Source organism: Anomaloglossus baeobatrachus, chromosome 9, assembly GCF_048569485.1.
Source record: "Anomaloglossus baeobatrachus isolate aAnoBae1 chromosome 9, aAnoBae1.hap1, whole genome shotgun sequence".
NCBI classification, from domain to species: Eukaryota; Metazoa; Chordata; class Amphibia; order Anura; family Aromobatidae; genus Anomaloglossus; species Anomaloglossus baeobatrachus.
Window position 1 is genome coordinate 27,452,811 of NC_134361.1, and position 18,035 is coordinate 27,470,845.

At 49.0% G+C, this 18,035-nt stretch overlaps 1 protein-coding gene across 2 annotated transcripts in view; it reads left to right on the plus strand.

Moving 5' to 3' along the window:
* The window catches only part of FLOT1 (flotillin 1), a 43,447-nt gene extending 25,758 nt beyond the window's left edge, over positions 1-17,689 (plus strand). Inside the window, exons 4-14 of one of the 2 annotated variants that reach the window (XM_075323427.1) lie at positions 4,573-4,663; positions 4,763-4,906; positions 5,289-5,408; positions 5,482-5,577; positions 7,763-7,915; positions 8,230-8,411; positions 8,488-8,533; positions 8,625-8,762; positions 9,246-9,410; positions 12,085-12,150; positions 16,750-17,689. In XM_075323427.1, coding sequence (XP_075179542.1) covers positions 4,573-4,663; positions 4,763-4,906; positions 5,289-5,408; positions 5,482-5,577; positions 7,763-7,915; positions 8,230-8,411; positions 8,488-8,533; positions 8,625-8,762; positions 9,246-9,410; positions 12,085-12,132 — 1,183 coding nt within the window. In that variant the 3' untranslated portion in view covers positions 12,133-12,150; positions 16,750-17,689. The remainder of the gene's footprint in view (positions 1-4,572; positions 4,664-4,762; positions 4,907-5,288; positions 5,409-5,481; positions 5,578-7,762; positions 7,916-8,229; positions 8,412-8,487; positions 8,534-8,624; positions 8,763-9,245; positions 9,411-12,084; positions 12,151-16,749) is intronic. The other variant, XM_075323428.1, reaches the window with a different exon arrangement.
* Positions 17,690-18,035: the final 346 nt, after the last annotated feature.

Below are 18,035 nucleotides of genomic sequence, written 5' to 3' on the forward strand. Positions count from 1 at the left end.
TCTCTCCTTCGAGCCCAGTCGCACCCCTTGAGGCGCCTCATGCACTTCCTAGGGAAGATGGTGGCAGCAATGGAGGCAGTTCCATTTGCGCAGTTTCATCTGCGTCCACTTCAATGGGACATTCTCCGCAAATGGGACAGGAAGTCGACGTCCCTCGACAGGAACGTCTCCCTGTCTCGGGCAACCAAGGCCTCCCTTCAGTGGTGGCTTCTTCCCACTTCTTTGTCGAAGGGGAAATCCTTCCTGCCCCCATCCTGGGCTGTGGTCACGACGGACGCGAGTCTGTCAGAGTGGGGAGCGGTCTTCCTCCACCACAGGGCTCAGGGTACCTGGACTCAGCCAGAGTCCTCCCTTCAGATCAATGTTCTGGAGATAAGGGCAGTGTATCTAGCCCTAAAGGCGTTCCAGCCGTGGCTGGAAGGCAGGCAGATCCGAATACAATCGGACAACGCCACGGCGGTGGCATACATCAACCACCAAGGCGGCACACGCAGTCGGCAAGCCTTCCAGGAAGTTCGGCGGATTCTGCTGTGGGTGGAAGCCACAGCCTCCACCATCTCCGCAGTTCACGTCCCGGGCGTAGAAAACTGGGAAGCAGACTTTCTCAGTCGCCAGGGCATGGACGCAGGGGAATGGTCTCTTCACCCGGACGTGTTTCAAGAGATCTGTTGCCGCTGGGGGAAGCCGGACGTCGACCTAATGGCGTCCCGGCACAACAACAAGGTTCCGGCATTCATGGCACGGTCTCAAGATCACAGAGCTCTGGCGGCAGACGCATTAGTTCAGGATTGGTCGCAGTTTCGGCTGCCTTATGTATTTCCTCCTCTGGCACTGCTGCCCAGAGTATTACGCAAGATCAGGTCCGACTGCCGCCGCGCCATCCTCATCGCCCCAGACTGGCCGAGGAGGTCGTGGTACCCGGATCTGTGGCATCTCACGGTGGGTCAACCGTGGGCACTACCAGACCGTCCAGACTTACTGTCTCAAGGGCCATTTTTCCATCTGAATTCTGCGGCCCTCAACCTGACTGTGTGGCCATTGAGTCCTGGATCCTAGCGTCTTCAGGGTTATCTCAAGAGGTCATTGCCACTATGAGACAGGCCAGGAAACCAACGTCCGCCAAGATCTACCACAGGACGTGGAGGATCTTCTTATCCTGGTGCTCTGATCAGGGTTTTACTCCCTGGCCATTTGCCTTGCCCACTTTTCTGTCCTTCCTTCAATCCGGAATGGAAAAGGGTTTGTCTCTCGGCTCTCTTAAGGGACAAGTCTCGGCGCTCTCTGTGTTTTTTCAAAAGCGTCTAGCCAGGCTTCCGCAGGTACGCACGTTCCTGCAGGGGGTTAGCCACATTGTCCCTCCTTACAAGCGTCCGCTTGAACCCTGGGATCTGAACAGGGTGCTAACGGCTCTTCAGAAACCACCTTTCGAGCCAATGAGGGATATTTCTCTTTCACGCCTTTCGCAGAAGGTGGTCTTCCTAGTGGCAGTCACATCACTTCGGAGAGTGTCTGAGCTAGCTGCACTGTCATGCAAAGCCCCCTTCCTGGTGTTTCACCAGGATAAGGTGGTTCTGCGTCCGGTTCCGGAATTTCTCCCTAAGGTGGTATCCCCTTTTCATCTCAATCAGGATATCTCCTTACCTTCTTTTTGTCCTAATCCAGTTCACCAATGTGAAAAGGATTTGCACTTGTTAGATCTCGTGAGAGCACTCAGACTCTACATTTCTCGTACGGCGCCCCTGCGCCGCTCGGATGCGCTCTTTGTCCTTGTCGCTGGCCAGCGTAAAGGGTCGCAGGCTTCCAAGTCAACCTTGGCTCGGTGGATCAAGGAACCGATTCTTGAAGCCTACCGTTCATCTGGCCTTCTGGTTCCTTCAGGGCTGAAAGCCCATTCTACCAGAGCTGTAGGTGCGTCCTGGGCATTGCGGCACCAGGCTACGGCTCAGCAGGTGTGTCAGGCGGCTACCTGGTCGAGTCTGCACACTTTCACGAAACACTATCAGGTGCATACCTACGCTTCGGCAGATGCCAGCCTAGGTAGGCGGGTCCTTCAGGCGGCGGTTGCCCACCTGTAGGAAGGGGCCGTTTTACGGCTCTTTTACCGAGGTATTCTTTTACCCACCCAGGGACTGCTTTTGGACGTCCCAATTGTCTGGGTCTCCCAATGGAGCGACAAAGAAGAAGGGAATTTTGTTTACTTACCGTAAATTCCTTTTCTTCTAGCTCCAATTGGGAGACCCAGCACCCGCCCCTGTTCCCTTCGGGCTGTTGTTCTTTTGTGTACACATGTTGTTCATGTTGAATTGTTCTTGGTTCATGGTTTTCAGTTCTCTGAACATCCTTCGGATTGAATTTACCTTAGACCAATTTATAAGTTTCCTCCTTCCTGCTTTTGCACCAAAACTGAGGAGCCCGTGATGCACGGGGGGGGGGTGTATAGGCAGAGGGGAGGGGTTTACACTTTTAAGTGTAATACTTTGTGTGGCCTCCGGAGGCAGAAGCTATACACCCAATTGTCTGGGTCTCCCAATTGGAGCTAGAAGAAAAGGAATTTACGGTAAGTAAACAAAATTCCCTTCTTTTACTCTTTAATTTTGTTTTCTCACTAAGTTAGGTCGTTTGTTTGCTCTGTTTGTATAAATTTGTGTCATATTCTGATTTTTATAGAGAAGGAATTGTGCAGCTGACCAATATTATGCCATTAAGTGAGTTTTGGTGTTGACGTATATGTAAAAGAATGTATTCTCTCTGAACTGATTGTATTGTGTTCAATAAAAGTGATTTGATAACAAACCCCCCCCCCCCCCCCCCAGATTTTATTATGCTCACCTGGGGGCGGTCCGGTCTGATGGGCGTCGCTGGTCTCGCTGCGGCGCCTCCTGTCTGCTTGAAATCTCCTCACCTTTGTACCATTAGGTAATTAGGAGGAAGTGAGTGGCAGCCGCAGCACTCGCCTCCTGTTAATTAGTAAAACATCCAAAGGCGAGGAGAAGGAAGCCGGCTCTGATTGTTATGACATGCGAGACCCATGACCAATGTCATGTGGCCCTCAGGAACGCGAGTTCCGACATCACTGGAACTGCCCCGGCACTGGAGGAGAGTATAGGCTTTATTTCTATGGGGCGCAAATGGGGAAAGAGAAGGTGTTGTCCAAGTAGTAGACAACCCCTTTAATTTATAAAGCACTGGCAACAAAAGTGAGGAGAAATTGTGCCCAAAGTGGGAATATTTTGTGAGACCACCATTATTTTTCAGTACTGCCTTAACTCTCTTGGGCATGGAGGTCACTAGAGTCACACGAGCCGCTAGATCCTCTTCCATCCTCCATGACGACATCATGGAGCTGGTGGATGTTTCAGACCTTGCGCTCCTCCACCTTCCATTTGAGGAGGCCCCACATGCTTCAAAGGTTTCAGGTTTGGAGACGCTTGGCCAGTCCAGCACCTTTACCATCAGTTTCTGTAGCAAGACAGTGGTCGTCTTGGAGGTATTTGGGGTAGTTATGTTGGAATATGAAAGGAGGGAATCATGCTCTGCTTTCACAGGACATGTTGGCATTCATGGTTTACTCAATGAACTTTAGCTCTTCACAGCCAGCAGCACTCATGCAGCCCCAAATCATGACACGCCACCACCATGCCTGACTGTAGGCAGGACACACTTCTCACCTGGTTGCCACCACACACACTAGACACCATCTGAACCAGATACGTTTCTTAGTCTCATCAGACCACAGGACATGTTTCAGTAATCAAACTTCTTATCCTATCTGTCTTCAGTAAACTGTTTGCGGCTTTCTTGTTCCTCATCTTTAGAAGAGGCTTCCTTCTGAGACAACAGCCATGCAGACCAATGTGATGCAGTGTGCGGCGTATAGTCTGAGCACTGACGGATGAACCCCCCCTACTCCTGTAACCTCTGAAGTGTGTGATGTATGGTCTGAGCAATGACAGGCAGGCCCCCCCCCCCACCCCTGTAACCTCTGCAGCAATGCTGGCAGCACTTATGCATCTATTCTGAAAAGACTACCTCCGGATATGATGCTGAGCACGTGCACTCAGCTTCTGTGGTCGACCATGGTTTAGGCCTGTTCTGAGTGGATCCTGTCTTGTTATACACCTGTATGGTCTTGGCCACCGTGCTGCAGCTCAGTTTCAGGGTGGTGGCAATCATCTTATAGCCTCGGCCATCTTTATATAGATCAACAATTCTTTTTTTTCAGATCCTCAGATTTCTTTGTCATGCGGAGCCATGTTGAGCTTCCAGTGACCAGTATGAGCGAGCATGTGAGTGATAACACCAAATGTAACACCCCTGCCTCCATTCACAACTGAGACCTCGTAACACTGAGTTATGACATTGGGTAGGGAAAATGGCAAATTGGGCACAATTTGGCCATTTTCACTTAGGGATGTACTCACTTTTGTGTGTTTATACAGGCTGTACAGTGTACACTGACTACTGTACATTGTACCAAAGTGACATATCTTCAGTGTCGTTCCATGAAAATATGTAATAAAATATTTTTAAAAATGTGAGGGGTGTATATATTCACTTAATAATTGTCCACAGGATCTCTCTGAATACACTGACCCTGAACGTGAAGAGTGAGAAGGTCTATACGCGGCACGGAGTCCCCATCTCGGTCACCGGCATTGCTCAGGTAAAGCAGGATTGGAGCGGCTGACGTGCATGCTGCTCTATACAGCGATGGGTAATAAACCTATGTGGGGTCTCACGTTTCTGTGCATCACACCCACAGGTGAAGATCCAGGGACAGAATAAGGAGATGCTTGCAGCCGCTTGTCAGATGTTCCTGGGTAAAACTGAGAATGAAGTGGCTCACATCGCCCTTGAGACTTTGGAGGGTCACCAGCGAGCTATCATGGCACACATGACCGTGGAGGTAGGTGTCATTGATGTCACGTCTGCAATTACCAAGACTTTCACTTACAAAAGCAGTAATTTGTGATAACTTCTAGCCTAGTTATATATGGGTCCTGAATGCTGTGTTTAATTAATATAATTTAAAAGCAGTCAGAATAAAAGGCTGATACAGAGAAAGTTCCTCCGCATAAACATTCAAGCGTTTCCCCGCAGCGACCACTAGAGGGAGCTCACTGCCTGGAGTTCAATGTGCAAACCATAAGCAGTGAGCTCCCACTAGTGGTGGCTGCAGGTATAATTTTACCATTAAACTCCTATCCATGCAGAGGAATTTGAGCTCTGAGAAAAAAAAAAATGCAGCTTTGATTTAAAAACTTGACATTAGCCATTTTTATTATCAGGAGATCTACAAGGACAGGCAGAAGTTTTCTGAACAGGTTTTCAAAGTGGCCTCTTCGGACCTGGTGAATATGGGTATCAGTGTTGTCAGCTACACCCTGAAGGACATTCACGATGATCAGGTAATTAAGGGGGTAAAGGGAGGTGGTGAGATTCGAAGGAGTAATACTGAGCGATGTCCCCCGTCTCCTTTAGGATTACTTGCACTCTCTGGGTAAAGCCAGGACGGCTCAGGTGCAGAAAGATGCAAGAATTGGGGAAGCGGTGGCCAAGAGGGATGCTGGGATAAAGGTAAGATTTTTGTAGCTGTAAATATGGCATTGTAAGACAGAAGAGGAAAATATGTTCCTTATCATGACAATAAAACGATTTCAGGGTTTCAGGATAGCAGTGGGAACAAAGTCTTTAAGTTTATATCCTGTATTTTCTTTTTAATCATGTGCTGATTTCATAACACATTGATGTTTGTTCAGAAATGTCTTTTTCTCATGCTCCAAACCTGTGCAAATAGATGGTTACATTATCTTAGTCACCACTAGGGGGAGTTATAGAGCTTATAGTAGGCAGTAAGCTCCCTCTAGTGGTGGCTGCAGGGAAGCTCCCCACTAGTGGTGCTAGTGGTGGCTGTGGGAAGCTCCCTCTAGTGGTGGCTGCAGGAAGCTCCTCTCTAGTGGTGGGCTGCAGGAAGCTCCTCTCTAGTGGTGGGCTGCAGGAAGCTCCTCTCTAGTGGTTGGCTGCAGGAAGCTCCTCTCTAGTGGTTGGCTGCAGGAAGCTCCTCTCTAGTGGTTGGCTGCAGGAAGCTCCTCTCTAGTGGTTGGCTGCAGGAAGCTCCTCTCTAGTGGTTGGCTGCAGGAAGCTCCCCTCTAGTGGTGGCTGCAGGAAGCTCCTCTCTAGTGGTTGGCTGCAGGAAGCTCCTCTCTAGGGGTTGGCTGCAGGAAGCTCCCCTCTAGTGGTTGGCTGCTGGAAGCTCCTCTCTAGTGGTTGGCTGCTGGAAGCTCCCTCTAGTGGTTGGCTGCTGGAAGCTCCCCTCTAGTGGTTGGCTGCTGGAAGCTCCCCTCTAGTGGTTGGCTGCTGGAAGCTCCCCTCTAGTGGTTGCCTGCAGGAAGCTCCTCTCTAGGGGTTGGCTGCAGGAAGCTCCCCTCTAGTGGTTGCCTGCAGGAAGCTCCCCTCTAGTGGTTGCCTGCAGGAAGCTCCCCTCTAGTGGTTGCCTGCAGGAAGCTCCCCTCTAGGGGTTGGCTGCAGGAAGCTCCTCTCTAGGGGTTGGCTGCAGGAAGCTCCTCTCTAGGGGTTGGCTGCAGGAAGCTCCTCTCTAGGGGTTGGCTGCAGGAAGCTCCTCTCTAGGGGTTGGCTGCAGGAAGCTCCTCTCTAGGGGTTGGCTGCAGGAAGCTCCTCTCTAGGGGTTGGCTGCAGGAAGCTCCTCTCTAGGGGTTGGCTGCAGGAAGCTCCTCTCTAGGGGTTGGCTGCAGGAAGCTCCTCTCTAGGGGTTGGCTGCAGGAAGCTCCTCTCTAGGGGTTGGCTGCAGGAAGCTCCTCTCTAGGGGTTGGCTGCAGGAAGCTCCTCTCTAGGGGTTGGCTGCAGGAAGCTCCTCTCTAGGGGTTGGCTGCAGGAAGCTCCCCTCTAGGGGTTGGCTGCAGGAAGCTCCCCTCTAGGGGTTGGCTGCTGGAAGCTCCCCTCTAGTGGTTGGCTGCAGGAAGAGCTCCTCTCTAGGGGTTGGCTGCAGGAAGAGATCCCTCTAGTGGTTGGCTGCAGGAAGAGATCCCTCTAGTGGTTGGCTGCAGGAAGAGCTCCTCTCTAGTGGTTGGCTGCAGGAAGAGCTCCTCTCTAGGGGTTGGCTGCAGGAAGAGCTCCTCTCTAGGGGTTGGCTGCAGGAAGAGCTCCTCTCTAGGGGTTGGCTGCAGGAAGAGATCCCTCTAGTGGTTGGCTGCAGGAAGAGATCCCTCTAGTGGTTGGCTGCAGGAAGCTACAATGCTCTAATTTTAAAAGCCACTGGTTGTCCAGTGGCTCTCACTTTTCCATGGGGAGATGGGCAATTTTGAAGATGTTGCATTTGCAGATATGTGCAGTCAGCTGAAAATGCAAACGAGACTTGAGTGCCGTGGACTACCCCTTTAAAGCATTTGTGTACCTTAAATATGCCAATTTTGTGATCCTGCTTTAGGTTAAAAATATACATATTAATTTGGCCACGTGCATACTGCTCTAAGGTGGTGCCCATCGCATGACTAGTCATCCTAGCCGGCTTCTTTCTGGCCCTGCTTGCATCCCCCTGTCCTGGATATAATATCACAAGTCAGCTCATGCGCCAGTAAAGTCTCACATCGCTGCGTGTGCGCGGGATGCCACCGGAGCCGTGCCCCAGGAAGATAAGAGCCCGCTAACATGACGATCTGGGAGGGAGCCGCCACCTTCATGACTGTTTAGGGGTAATCTGCATGTGGCGGTTATTAAATTGTTGACGTGCTGCCCCACATTACAGGAAGCGGAGGCTCAACAAGCGAAGGTGTCGGCTCAGTACGTCAATGAAATAGAGATGGCGAAAGCGCAGCGAGACTTTGAGCTGAAGAAAGCCACGTACGACCTGGAGGTGAACAGCCGGAAAGCTGAGAGCGACCTGGCCTATCAACTACAGGTACAACCATAAGCTCTTGTTCACATGTAGCATTTTTTTTCCCAAGTGTTTTACAAGAACATGAATGAGATCTCTAAATCTAAGTCACACAGAGGGTTTTTATTCATTTTTGTTTTTTTTTACCTGCTGTAGTTTTTATTGCATTTTTTTTTCCATTGACATCAAAATTCTATCTAACTTGTAACTTCCTCTGCAGTTTTCATACAGGAAAAAAAAAATTAATCAAAAAGGTTGTGTGAACATATCCTGTGTCCCATCTACTTCACATATTACCAAGGAGGCTGACTGAGAACCCATCACTCTTTTCATCATAGGTCGCTAAAACGAAGCAGAAGATCGAGGAGCAGAAGGTCCAGGTGCAGGTGGTGGAGAGGGCTCAGCAGATCCAACTACAAGATCAAGAAATCATCCGGAAGGAGAAGGAGCTGGAGGCCAGAGTCAAGAAGCCGGCGGACGCTGAGCGATATCGACTGGAGAAAATCGCCGAGGCTGAGAGGTGGGATATGTTCACAGAGGACTGATGACTGACGCTGTGCCGGCACCTGCCCACAACGTATGTTCTTGACTTTCAGGATGAAGCTGATTACTGAAGCCGAGGCAGAAGCGGAGTCCATCAGGGTCAGTCCTCGCCCCGTGTGGATAATATAAGATTAATGTACAGGCATGTAGGATGCTTTACCTCACTATTCTCTTTTTTTCGTCACTGCAGGTAAAAGGGGAGGCTCAGGCCTACGCCGTAGAAGTCCGAGCTCGTGCTGATGCCGAGCAGATGGCCAAGAAGGCGGAAGCCTTCCAGCAGTATCAGGAGGCCGCCATAGTGGACATGCTGCTGGAGAAGTTGCCGGAGGTAACATGTCCCAGATCGTCTGGTATGGGAGTGTATATAAATGTCTCCCACCCAGAAGTCGCATGTTCTGACCATTCCCTCTTTCATTATTTCTCCATCAGTTGTGCTTACGGCTGATGTCCATACTGTCCTCAGTCTATAAATCAAGTTTCTCCATTAACCCCTTCTCGGCAAGTGATATACATTTCATGTGCAGATGTGTGGAGCTGTCTCAGGAGCTGAGACAGCTACATACACTAACACCAGCAGTGGTAAACGGACTGTTTGCTGGGCTTTATAACAAGTCAATATAAGGCAGTGGGTTGACGTTCCCTAAATCTAGGGCACCTTAAAAAAAAAAACCCAACCCAGCAGCCAGAATGTCACCTGTGTCTATATAGGAGGTTTAAAGACCTGCACCATATTGGATGTGTTCCCTGTTGTCAGTGGGCCTAGATGTATCTGTTTTATCGCCTTACGTTGCCCTCACATTCTACATCCCAGGTCGTAGAGGAGATCAGTAAGCCTCTAACTGAGGTGAAGAAGATTAAAATGGTGTCCAGTGGTGGCAGTGAGGTCGGAGCCGCCAAAATCACAGGAGAAGTCCTGGATATACTCAGCCGCCTCCCGGACACGGTGGAGAAGCTGACGGGCATCAACATCAGCCAGGTTAGTAGATGTCAGGTTTGGTCTCTGTCCACTTCTATGAGGTCCACACTACAAATGTCTGCAGGTTTCAGACCATGACAATGTCTCATGGAGAGGAATTTTTTAGACCTGTGCAAAGTGGCAGCGAGCGTGTGTGCTAGTGCGTGACCGTATCCGCACTATACAGGTCAGGAAACAATATAATCCTTCACATTTATAAGATGTAACCGTCTTGTCTACGGCTGTGATCAGCTCTGGCTCCTAGGACCCTCCTGGGGACATTTCAGGACACTGATTATCTCCTTTGCGATGGGCCCCAATAGGGAAATTGTCGTTTTGAATGATTGAACATACATGGACCTGGTTCCACCTGAGCTAGAGCTGCTGCTCGGCTGATTTAGGTGTGTTTTGAATGGCAGACCCCTCTATTAGGGCATATAAAAAGGGGGTTTTAAGATAAGACCAGTCCTTCTAAGTAGTGGACAACTCTACATAATACGTCTCACATTGGTAATTCAGCGATTCCTGCTGAGGATGCCCCTTGAGCGGAGACTCTCTTGTACGGTTTATTTCAGTGACTTTTAATGCACTTTTCTTCAATGATTACATTTAATTGTAATGGGGGGTCTTTCAGCCCGGACCCCCTCTCTAGCATTGAATCAGAAAACCTGACCACACTAGACAACTTAACCAGCGCGTTCAGTCGTGTAATATAATGGGAAGTGCATGAATAATGACAAAAGAATCGCTGGTCGTATGAACATTATGGTGTCACTAAAGGGGTTCTCCAGGACTAGATAAAAGTTTCTGCTTTTTATTTTCCTGTAAGAGCACCACCCCTGTCTGTAGGCAGTGTCTGGTATTGCAGCTACGCTTCATTTATCTGAACATTGCAGGGCACAAGGCAAACCCTTCACTTTATTCTGGACTGGTCTCCTACTTCTTTTTAGAGCAGATACATCAATGGAGAAGAATTATGTCCCTCCATAACTCAAAAGACACAAAGCATCCAAAGATCTGAATCACCAAATGCTTTCATGATATGCAGATGACAGGAGGCTTAGATTAGGAGATTTATATCCAAGCCTTACCTAAATATTGGAGGAAAAGACCATCAATTTACAAGAAAGTCAGTCACCCAGATTTATGCTGAAGTCCCCAGTCTGTATGGGATCATCCAGATCCCCCTATATCTGGACCCCCCCCCCCCCACCCCACCCCCAAGATTTATGGGCAGCAGAAGGTTATGGAATCATCTAGAGCTCTATCTGGACCACGAGTCTGTATGGGCAGCAGGAGGTCATAGGATCATTCATAGCTCCCTATATCTGGAACCCTGGGCTGTATAGGCAGCAGGAGGACATGGGATGATCCAGAACTCCCAATATCTGGACCCCTGGGTTGTGAGGGCATCAGGAGGTTATGGGATCATCCAGAGCTCCCTATATCATGACTCCTGGGTAGAGTTGAGTGAGTATCTAACTACTCATACTCGCTATACTCATAACGAGTACTGTCTAATAGTCTCATATTCGTTCCGAGTAGCGTGTGCAATGCAAGTCAATGGGGAAAAACTCGCAAAGTAACGAGTAACCTGAAGGCCGTACTATTCGTGAGAGTAGCGAATAGTGCTGAATTTAAGTTACTTGTTACATTGTGAGTATTCCCCATTGACTTGCATTGCACACGCTATTCAGAATGAATCCACGAGTATTAGACAGTACTCGATATGAATATAGCGAGTACAAATAGTTACGTACTCGCTCAACTCTACTCCTGGGTTGTATGGGCAGCAGAAGGTTATGGGATCATCCAGAGCTCCCTATATCTGGACCCCTGGGTTGTATGGGCAGCAGAAGGTTATGGGATCATCCAGAGCTCCCTATATCTGGACCCCTGGGTTGTATGGGCAGTGGGAGGTTATGGGATCATCCAGAGCTCCCTATATCTGGACCCCTGGGTTGTATGGGCAGCAGAAGGTTATGGGCTCATCCAGAGCTCCCTATATCTGGACCCCTGGATTGTATGGGCAGTGGGAGGTTATGGGATCATCCAGAGCTCCCTATATCTGGACCCCTGGGTTGTATGGGCAGTGGGAGGTTATGGGATCATCCAGAGCTCCCTATATCTGGACCCCTGGGTTGTATGGGCAGCAGAAGGTTATGGGATCATCCAGAGCTCCCTATATCTGGACCCCTGGGTTGTATGGGCAGCAGAAGGTTATGGGATCATCGGGAGCTCCCTAAATCTGGACCCCTGGGTTGTATGGGCAGTGGGAGGTTATGGGCTCATCCAGAGCTCCCTATATCTGGACCCCTGGGTTGTATGGGCAGTGGGAGGTTATGGGATCATCCAGAGCTCCCTATATCTGGACCCCTGGGTTGTATGGGCAGCAGAAGGTTATGGGATCATCCAGAGCTCCCTATATCTGGACCCCTGGGTTGTATGGGCAGCAGAAGGTTATGGGCTCATCCATAGCTCCCTATATCTTGACTCCTGGTCTTTATGGGCAGTGGGAGGTTATGGGATCATCCAGAGCTCCCTATATCTGGACCCCTTTGCTGTATGGGTAGCAGGAGCTCCTGAGTAATGGACAGACATACATCTTCATCCATTGACTGATCTGCGGTGACATTGAAACGCGCCATGCAACCTGACATGACTTTTTCTTATTGTGCTCTTCTATCACGGGAAGAATCTACAGCAAAATGGAAAGTTGGGCCAGCCACTGATCTCAGTGTGACCGGTGGCCAGCAGCACCGTGAGTGGTCCTTGTTACTTTTTGCACTTATCTAGGTTATACCTCCATGTTGTTTGCTCACCCTGACAGCTCCTATAGATTATATCTGCAATCCTCCTATGGCGCCATCCTACCCCCTGGTTTACCGCTAAAAATGGGCCTGAGCCCCATTGGCATAACCCTCAAGATGTGCTGGATCAGAACCTTTTTTGTTTTTCTTCTCCCCCACCTCTCATGCCTGCAATCCCTTACTGCCCCCTCCAATGTGGCTGTGTTTGACCCCCCTGTGTAATATATTAGGCAGCTTGTACCACTCCCAAAAATGGCACGTATAGGAGCTTGAGTATATAAGGTAGATATGTAGGCTGTCCACTTAGGGGATCTTTGCCCCCAAGACTAAGGAGTTGTCTGCTTTAAACATTTCTTATATATATGTACTATAAACCACAGTGGAAAGCTCAGACGGGAGTCACATTTGGACCTTGGTGCCCATGGGGGGGTCTACAGGCTTCTCTCTTACATAAGGTATCATTTGGGGGAAGGCTGTGAAATGGGGAATGAGGAATCACCAGCCCTCATTGAGAGGCCCACGTGGCCTTTGGGAGTGGTACAATCTGACAATTACCCTATTATCACCCCTGCTCTTACATAAGCCAGTACACCCCTGCATTGTCTTTATCTCCGCATGGACGCTAGGCCGAGCAGCATTTGCATGTTTTTGGAGACTTATTTCCAATATACCTGTTGCCATTTACTGTTTGCGGGAAGAACAAAGCTGTCATATTTGCAGATGCTGGGTGGGTGGGCTCCCTTTTAATTAAAATTAATTAAAATATTTAAAGAATATATCCCTTTAATGAATATATGATGCTACACTGTAGGCACTATGTCCAAGATTTGGATATTTCTAGCCCTTGGCAGCTCCGTTATGGCTTATTTACAAGAACTGGAGGGGTTCTGCCCCTTTAATTTTGTTCACCTCCTGGGCATCCTGTCTTAAAGGAACACTCAACTGAACATCGAGGTAATGTAGACGAATCTCTGCTCTGTTTAGGAGCACCGCAGTTCCTGAGTGAACGTGGCTATTTTGTTAGCTTAGGCTAGGTTCACATTTCCGTTAAAATTGTATCAGTCACAATCCGCGGCTATGGTAAATAACGCAATCCGTTTAGCGGATTCCGTTGTTCCCATAGACTTGTATTAGTGGCGGATTGCGACTGATTACCTTGCGTCGCGGTCAGTCATTTTTCGACTGACCGCCGGGTGGGAGCAACGCAGAATGTAATGTTTTTCTGGCCGTCAAAATTAACGCGCCGCGCAGGAATCCGTCGCCATCCGTCAAGCTTGTAATGGATGTCTATGGTGCTGGATTCCGTCGTAATCCGTCTTACGACGGAATCCAGCGCTTGATTCAGTCATGCTCTACTGAGCATGCCCAGCATGTTTGGCACACCCACTGGGCTGTCCCAAACACAAACTGATCATGACTGATCATGACTGATCCGTCAAAAAATGGACGCACAGCGGATGTAACGGACACGACTGATCAGTCTTTTCACAGGATTCCTGTGAAAAACACATCCGTTGCGTCAGTTGACATCTAAAAAAACGACTGATCCGTTGCGGACGGATTTAAAACAACGGAAATGTGAACCTAGCCTTAGATGGGCAGTAGTCACTGTGGAGAAATTTGAATGGGCTCATAGACTTAGCCAAGCTATTATAGGGACATTTCTAAGGCTGCTTTCACTCTTCCGTCTTTTTCCATCAGTTGCAATCCATCGCCTTGAGAATAAGGCTAAGTTCACATTTTCGCTAAAATCTATCAGTCACAATCCGCTGCTCTTGTAAACAGCGGAATCCGTTTAGCGGATTCCGCTGCTCCCATAGACTTGTATGAGCAGCGGATTGTGACTGATGATGCTGCGTTGCACCCTCCGCCCGACTGATCAGTCGTGGAACGACTGACCGCCGGGCGGGGGGAACGCAGCATGTAACGTTTTTTGAGCAGCGAGATCCGTCGGATTTCGCTGCGCATGCTCTCTGGCTCCCTGCACACGTCACCAGCTTTGGTTGGTTACCCGATATTTACCCTGGTTACGGTGCAAGGAGCCAGCGGTAGGCCCGTAACCAAGGTAAATATCGGGTAACCAAGGTAAACATCGGGTGCTTTGCTGTTACCCGATATTTAGGCTGGTTACGTGTGCAGGGAGGCCGACACTTCCCCGCTCGGCCCCGCCCCCTCCCGCACTCCGCACATGTATGTACACACACACACACACCTGTCCTCAGCCATGCAGACAAGCACTGACACCCTCGTCTGGCCCCGCCCCCTGCTCGGCTCCACCCCCTCCCGCACTTTGCATGTGCACACACACACATACATACATACATACATACATACATGCACATACACACACTCACTCACACATACACTCACCTGTCCCCAGCCATGCAGACCGCAGCACTTCCACTGACATCCTCAGCGCCTGGCCCCGCCCCCCGCTCGGCTCCGCCCCCTCCCGCACTTTGCATGTGCACACACATACATACATACATACATACATACATACATACATGCACATACACACACTCACTCACTCACACATACTCACCTGTCCCCAGCCATGCAGACCGCAGCACTTCCACTGACATCCTCAGCGCCTGGCCCCGCCCCCCGCTCGGCTCTGCCCCCGAACTCCGCCCCCCGCACACAACGGAATCCGACAAAGAATTCTGTTCTGTGTCATCCGTTGTACAGCGTTGAACAGCGCATCAGTCACATGCGTCAAGCGACGCATGTGACTGATACAAATCAACGGAAATGTGAACTTAGCCTAAGGGTGAAGTTCACACTTCTGTTGTTTTGCATCAGTCACAATCCGTCGCCTTGAGGAATTACGGTATCCTGCAAAATATTTTGCAGAAATACAATTTTTCCCCACAGACTTCTATTAGTGACGGATTGCGACTGATGATGCTGCGTTGCATCCACTGCGTCGCGGTCAGTTGTGTTTTAACTGACCGCCGGGCGGGAGCAACGCAGCCTGTAACTGTTTTTGAGCAGCGCGATCCGTAGGATTTTGCTGTGCATGCTCTCTCTGGCTCCCTGCACCCGTAACCAGGATACACATCGGGTAACCAAGCAATGCGCTTTGGTTAGTTACCCGATATTTACACTGGTTACGTGTGCAGGGAGCCAGCGCTAAGCCGGGTATGCTGGTAACCAAGATAAATATCGGGTAACCAAGCAAAAAGTGCTTTGCTTATACCAGATATTTACCCTGGCTATGCAGGGAGCCTGACACTTCCCCGCTCGGCTCCGCCCCCTCCCGCACTCAGCATGTATGTATGTACGTACGTACGTACACACACACACACACACACACACACACACACACACACACACACACACACACGTCCCCGCGGCACTGACGTCCTCAGCGCCACGGCCCCGCTCGGCTCCCCCCCCCCCCCCGAACTCCGCCCCCCGCACACAACGGAGTCCGACAAAGAAATTCTGTTCTTTGTCATCCGTTGTACAGCGCATCAGTCACATGCGTCAAGCAACGCATGTGACTGATGCAAAACAACGGAAATGTGAACTTAGCCTAATTTGCAGGATTGTTTTTTTTTCCCCATAGACCTGTATTAATGGCAGATTGTGACTGATGGGCTTGCGTTGCATCCGTTCCGCGATGGATCAGTCATCGCAAAAACGGACAGCGACGTGTCCGTCGGTAGTTATAATGGAAGGCTATGGGCGCAGGAATCCGTCATCCTCCATGAAATGACGGAATCAGGCGACGGATCTGTTTTTGTACTCTGGGCATGCCCAGACCGACTGCAAATTCAATTCTGGTCACTCTCCGGCACATCAGTTTCGACGCAATCTGTGCCGGCTCCATCCCATCAGTCACAAAACGAATTGCGACTGATGGAAAAAGATGGAAGTGTGAAAGCAGCCTAAACCAGGCACAGTTATCCTTGGGGTAACGAAATCTAAATTCTCCCTCCTCCTGGAGGACGTCAGCTGGCTTTTTTTTTTTTTTTTTTTGTCACTTATTGGAGATGTCCACCCTATAAGGAAGAGACGTTAGACTGTACAGTTATTTTCCAGAGTAGGCGGCTGATTGACAGTTGACCCCAAACTGAGCACTTTCTGATGCTGATTTGAGGCGGCTTTGCAGCATTGGAGGAGCACAGCGGCCTCGCAGGTGGCCAGATCGGGAGGTAACCATGTGCTGCAGCCATCCCAGCAGCAGCGCTTACAAGCTCTATTGAAAATTGTTTATGCAGATGTTCACTGTCTTGAAAAGGAGTATTACACCCATTGCAAATTGAAAACAGAGGATATTTATACATACAATATTTTTTAATAAGTAACTTACAAAGTTGCACTTTGCAGTTTCAGCCTGCCGGGAGTAACCCTTTAATGTAGGGTAGTATTCCCTTCATTAAATACAACACTCATTCCTCCTGGGTTTAGTGTTCCTTTAAGATCTATTAATTTGTTCCATCGGAGAGTGAAATCCTTCTGTGATGTGTGGCAGCGGTCGGTTTGTTGGGCTTTCACTGCTTCGGCCGCCTCCTGACACCATCGTTGTTCTTCTTTTCCAGGGTCTAAAGAGGAAGCCCGGACGCATGTCCTAAGTGAAGAAAGTCGGCGTGGCATCCTTTCCTTACTCTTCACGGTGCCTCTGAGATGTATCTATGTGTTCACTACATGTATTACAGCCGGGTCTCATCTGATAATCATTTGTATATTTGGATGAAGCTGCTCTCCGGATATAACAAAGATTTGTAACCTATATCTTGTTACTTTGTATCTGGGACGGTCGTTTCCCTTTTCCTATTGTTACATGTAGCTTGGTTTGATTGTTGTGTGTTTTTCATGTTTTTATTTTAAAGATTTTATCACCACAGAACCTATATATACAGTATACGAGACGTCACTCCGCTGTTCAACTATGCAAAATGCTCATGATCCAATCTAGAAAAGCCCCGGAGCTCGTTCTCAGTGCCAGTAATTATCATGTCCGAGCTCAGCGAATGGCTTAATTTGCTTCTAACCAGCCCTGTACCTGACGTAGCAAATGTTTAGCCGGATTCCCCCAGCAGGGGGCAGTAAGCAGGATCTGTCGGCCACGTCAAAGCTACATTCGGAAGAACTGTATATTTTTATTTGACCTACTTACATATGTAATCTCCTACTTTAAGGCCTCGTCACAACTAAACTAATGGCGAAAATCAGGAAAAAGGGTTAAATGTAATCCCTAAAGGGCCGTGCCCTAGATAGAAATGCCACACTTTCCAGAATGTGCTGCCTAAAATCCCGCCCGTTTGCCCTCCTTTCTTCAGAATGGCTGCTCTTCACCCTGCTTGTGTCTGTCTCGAGATGTTTGTGAAGGATCCTTCGTTTATAGCGATATTATGGTCTAGATGGTTCATGTACAGATGTGATCCCTTTTAACTGTGAAGTTTGTGCCTGTGGATGAAAAATGCCTTATATCTACGTCTATGGTTGTGACAGCCAAATAAATACTGCATATCTTACTGATCCTGTGGTTATAATCTGGTATTACACACTAACCGGTGAGTCAGGAGGGGGTATCATATTGTTATACAGTGTATCCACCCATATCCTGTCCACCGCCATTAACTTGAGAACGGCGGCAGCTATAGGCATAGAAGTGGTGTCTAGGTATAGTAAAGTAGCCATGCGCTACGCAGTGAAGCCACCTATAGCGCCACCTTGTGGAAAACAACGGAGTTAGCATTTTTATCTCAAAAACGGAACGAGATAGAGAAAAGTGAATTACAAAGTTGTAGGGCATCATCAATTCAATATGAATCGACACCTTGCATACAGAAATGCTATGATTAGAACGTGTAAAACTCACAAG